Genomic DNA, 5482 nt, shown 5'->3' with positions numbered 1-5482 from the left:
ATTGTTAGGGTTAAGAGCTATTGAGTGGCGAGTGCAAAGTCTTTATATGAATTAGACTTAAGACTTTGAACTGAAAGAGTTTGTAATTTTTTTATTATTCTTTTGAATTTAAATTTGTAGTTTTAAGTTCAATAATTTAGCGTAATTTTATATTTAGTTCATAATAATAATAATATGATTCAGTGTTAAGAATGAAAAAGTTGTGTGATTTGTACGTAATACTATTAGTACCACAAAATAATTTTATATTTTTCCTTCTTACAATCTTTGCTTTGTAGTAAGACCCATGCTTCTGTTGTTATTGCGTTTGAATTAAAACAGTCTAACTGATATATATATATATATATAGTTTATTCTGATATTTTGCAAATGGTTCAAACTCAGTGTACAGGTGACAACAATAAAACCCATATGTTGGTTGTGAAACAGGCAAAATACATTCATCTCAATAATACAGGGAAGCTATGACATTCTCACAGTTGGGGTCTCAATACATTGAAGAGCTTAAGTTTCACATTCCAACATAAATCTTGCCTATAATGAGAGAAATGTGACCAGGACTAATCTTTTAAGTGCTGTAAAGTAATTTTCTTTGTAATTTATGGTGTCTGTTTCATTTGGTAATCTCTTCTTACAGGATGTATCAAGTAACAAGGGGTCAGGCTCAGGCGGTGTTTATTGAAACAACCTGTACTATAAACTGTTACATACATTTGTTAGTAGTGGCAATTATTTTTGTCTCTATTCTGAAACAACATACACGGACATATGTTGAAAAAAACTTGTTTGAAAGTTCAAAGAAATGATATTCAAGTACCGAAAAGCTTCTTTACTATCATATCTACAGTAATGTTCAAATGCGCATGTGCTCGGTTGAACGAGAGTGACCACCAACAGGGGTGAGATAGTTTATGGACAACGTACAAAGTTCATGCTGCTGACCTCACGGTTTATTTGGCACAATAAACAAAAGTACGACTGCAATGAAACATAAACATAAATTTGAAATAGAAATATATTTATGAAACAAAATTAAAATGTTTTTATGTACATATATAAACATGAAATCCTAGTTAAAAATAAAAATACTCATTTATTGTTTAGGTTTATTTACAAATATTATTTTCGGGTCTGTATATCACTTGAAACCATAAGAAGAGTACGTGATTATTAAAAAAAATTAAAAATAAATAAAATTTGCATTTTATGGATGATACAAATTTTTTAGGGTTGCAAAATAATGTACTAAAACATAAAAAGTAATCAGTTCAAATCTAGAACAAATATAAATATTGTAATCATTTCTTATAAATACCATTTCCTAATGTAATTTTCCAAGATATTAAAATTCATAATGCAAAAAAACTAAATTTATCAAAAGTAACAGGCTTTATGATTCTTAAACTACGTGCGTTTATGAAAGTTCTTAAAAAGTTTTAAAACTTTTTACCTAATAGTTTTATTGTTGGAATGACATATAGCAAGACTTGCATTGGCTACTAAGAAAGTTAGTAGCCGGTAGTCAGCAGGTTAATGATGAAGTAAACAAAAAAATAAAAATTATATAGAGAACAATGAAGTGACAAAAGGTTTGGTTGAGCAGGACTTGTGCTATTTATAACAATGACAAATTGAAAAAAACAAGAAATGAAACTCGTAAAATATTTAAAAAATGATATATATCTGACACTTTTGAAATTCTAACAATGACAGTATATTCTATACTGAAATTTTGTTTGTTGGTCAAATTGTTAATTATGTTTTATAGTGATGTCAGGAGTGCTATAACTTAGGGTAGTTCACAGCAGAATAAGATCCTTTATGGAACTGAAAAGTTATGTAAAAGTTTAATTGAAACAATAAAATGCTTTCGTTATTGTGAACTGTTCCTTGGGCTCTTCATTTGTAGTAAATATTTAAAAAGACATACTATGTCACTTGAGACTGATATATAATAATTTTGCTGAAAAACATTACATACTTTTGCAGGGCACTGTATGTTCATTTGAATGCAAATGCATATGTAGACTTCCATATTTGCGAGTTTCTCTTGTTACAAATTATAAACTTATTTTCATGAAGTTATTATGGGATATGGAGTACATGCTTCTTTCCAGTGGATGTTACGGTTGCTACCTAAGTGTTGGAGAACCTTTAAGACTTAAGTAATCCCAAACAAGATAGCCTTAAACCTTAAAGGTCAGCATTGTATTTGACTTTACATGGCTTTATGGAGTTACTTTCAAAATTTAATAAAACAAATATTATTAATGTATGTCAGTAAAATTAGCCTCAATATCCAGTACATAATTCAGGTTTTTATACTATCCAAGTTTTAATTTCAAAAGAAAATATGAAGATAGACCTTAAGTAGCTCTGCATAAAATTCAAAATAAACGAAAATGTATAAAAATTCTTAATTTTCACTTTTGTTGTCACAGGCACTTTTAATTTTTTATTTTAAAATGTACAACTCCAAGAGCCCAATCTGTGCACTATCTACTTTATGTAGATACAATCTGTAAAGAGTTTCAAGCTTCAGTGCTCTAAATTTTTCTAACCCATGACAGATGACCCACCCATCTGCTCTTCACTTTCGAGGCAGTTTTCAAAATCACATCATCTTGTTTGATGTGTTCGTTTATAACCAATAGCTTGCAACAATCCATTTGAAATTAGTGGCAGTACACATTAATAAAATCTCTGGCTTTGTGATTTGCAAAATAGTAAAGTTGACGCTTGTAGCGTTTAACAATTCTTATGGCTTAGGTATATTTCTGTTAGAAAGACAAATTATAGTTGGGTTTGAACATTCTGTTTTAGTGAACTATTTATGTTTTGAAATAGATATTTAAAAAGTGAAATATTTTTTATAACAAGAAGAGAAAATTATAACAAGGCTTAGCTCACTAGGCAAATAATGCAGAACTCCATGTGCAGAGCATGCGAGTGTATGGGAATTTGATAATGTCTTCTCTTTGTGACATGTTTGTTTCATTCATAAACAAACTGTATGCCTTATAAGCCAGGCAATAAAACTACAGAATGAAACTAAACTGTGTAAAAGGGAAATAGTTGACATTTTTAATAACAGGAAAATATAATTTTGAAAACAAATTATTTATTGAAAGAAAAAGGTAAGTTTATTTTATAATTTTCAGTTACAGTTAATGTTAAGTAGAGAAAGTAACAGATAAAATACAAACTTTTACCTTAAATAAGCTTTTGATATTCATTTATAAAGTTGTACTGGTTATGCAAATTAAATATGAAAACCATAAAATGGAAAGAAGTATTTTTATATTTACCTTACACTCATACCAATCAGAGTAAGTCAAACTGACTCCATAAATGCATAGGAAAAATATATATAATGTTCACTAAAAGTAAAATGTAAATTTACAGTTATAATAAATATTGATATTTATAACTTCATAGAAGCAAAGGTTGGTGAAAAACACCAACACCATCTCCAGTGTTATCAGTGAGTCTTATGTTATCTTACAGTTGAAGGTCAGCATAATATTTGAATGAAAGAGTAATCAAATGTTCTTACGTATGGGAGATTTACAAATATATATTTAGGCAACAATTTTGAATTAGAAGTGAAATTTGCAAAGGACTACTACTGTCTTGTTTTTAAATGGAACAACTTTCTGTTCTTTATACTTAAGCCTTTTAGAAAAAGACAAAACATTCTACCACTTAAGCAGAGTAAAAGTAGTACCTTTCAAAATTTATATGTTTAAACTACCAATGAGACAATGTCTAAGTAATTAAAGCTTTTGACAGAATGTGTATTGAAATATGTTTGTGTTTTATTTACTCTAGTTGTTAGAGCTGTTTGATAGTGAAGATCCCAGGGAGAGAGATTTCCTGAAGACAACCTTACATAGGATATATGGAAAGTTTCTGGGTCTTAGAGCATACATTAGGAAACAGATTAACAATATTTTTTATAGGTAAGATGCAATATTTCTCTTCAATAAAGATATGATAATTATATTCCATGAAATAGTACTTTTTATTTTGGATACGTTTTGCAGACACTTTCCTATGATACACTATAGTGAAATCAGAGATATTATGTGTCCTGGAAAACCTTAAATTATAATTTTTTTTTCTAGCATTGGAAAAAATGCATGGAATTCCTGCAGTTGTCCTGAAATTTTTTTGATGTCATGGAAACAATTTTCCATGACATTTTTTGCCAACTTTGAGCTCTCTGGGAATTTCGATTGATGTTTCCAAGTTTATTGTACTATTTTCTGATAAATTGAGCTCACACAGCGGGTAGCTGGTTAGATGTATGGGTGGTCTGCACCCTTCGGGCACTATTGGATGAGTTTTTTTATATTTATTAAGAAGAAGTCTCATTCACTGTCTTGAAGGGCTCATAAATTAGTACTTAAATTGAACTTCTTTTCAACTGAAATAGTATGCTGTTTTCAAAATTGGAAATTTTCTTGTACTCTTCTTAAAACATATATTCCAAGTTTGAAAACCTAAGTTTGTTGTTACTAGTAACCTTTTTTTTCTTGTGTGACTATTTTAAGTTGTCATTTCGTGTTTAACTTTGTTACTTTACAGTTGTGTTACTAATATTTTCATTGTTAGTTTATGAAATGCTTGAAGTGTGAAATGTTTTGAGTGAGACCAGAAAGTACACTTCTTAGGGCTGAGATCTCAGAGATGCATAATGTCAGCTTTTAGCATTAGACAGACCACACAATTAAATGTTGATAACATGATGTACAATTCAAGCTTTAGGGTTATATGGAACTTATTTAGATGTCAGTGACATGTTGTATAATATTATGTTTATATTTGGGTCTTACAGCCATATGATCTTGACAAAGCATTTATAAATGTCAACTTTAGTATTAGATAAATCTTAAAGTATGTTGCTTAAAATGAGATGTTATGCTGATGAGAAGTTGCATAATGGCAGCCTTGATGCAGCACATTGCCATAAATTACGACCGTGTCCCATGAAAGTGATGATCGAACGGAGAATCAGGTTCAGTAAGCTTTCAAGTGAAACTTAAAATCACGAACTGTATGGCTTTGAGAATCAGTATATGTTACTCTTCTAGATGTAAACCTTTCAGTTGTGTATTGGTATCGTAACAATTTATCAAATTAACTCTAATTACCAGTTTGTTTACCTGTTATTCACTACTGATGGGGCCCTCATATTGTATTGTATTGATTTTTACATTTATTGTCTGTAAAAATACTACAAAGAAATGACCCAAAACATTATTAGCTAGCCTTGCAGTATTCTTCAGTAGCTAGCCTTATAGTTTTTTTATTAGCAAGTCTTCCAGTTTTCTTTAGCAGCTAGTCTTGCAGTATTCTTCAGTAGCTGGCCTTGCAGTATTCTTCAGTAGCTGGCCTTGCAGTATTCTTCAGTAGCTGGCCTTGCAGTATTCTTCAGTAGCTGGCCTTGCAGTATTCTTCAGTAGCTGGCCTTGCAGTA

The 5482-nt window shown here is 30.1% G+C and overlaps 1 protein-coding gene across 4 annotated transcripts in view; it reads left to right on the top strand.

The window, feature by feature from the left end:
• The window catches only part of LOC106469278 (serine/threonine-protein phosphatase 2A 56 kDa regulatory subunit gamma isoform-like), a 96714-nt gene that overhangs the window by 46166 nt on the left and 45066 nt on the right, over nt 1-5482 (top strand). For all 4 annotated transcript variants that reach the window (XM_013929765.2, XM_013929764.2, XM_022397753.1 and 1 more), the window contains exon 7: nt 3832-3962. In XM_013929765.2, coding sequence (XP_013785219.1) covers nt 3832-3962 — 131 coding nt within the window. The remainder of the gene's footprint in view (nt 1-3831; nt 3963-5482) is intronic.

This window comes from Limulus polyphemus, unplaced genomic scaffold, assembly GCF_000517525.1.
Source record: "Limulus polyphemus unplaced genomic scaffold, Limulus_polyphemus-2.1.2 Scaffold3392, whole genome shotgun sequence".
Lineage (NCBI taxonomy): Eukaryota > Metazoa > Arthropoda > Merostomata > Xiphosura > Limulidae > Limulus > Limulus polyphemus.
This window is presented reverse-complemented; position numbering and strand designations above follow the sequence as displayed.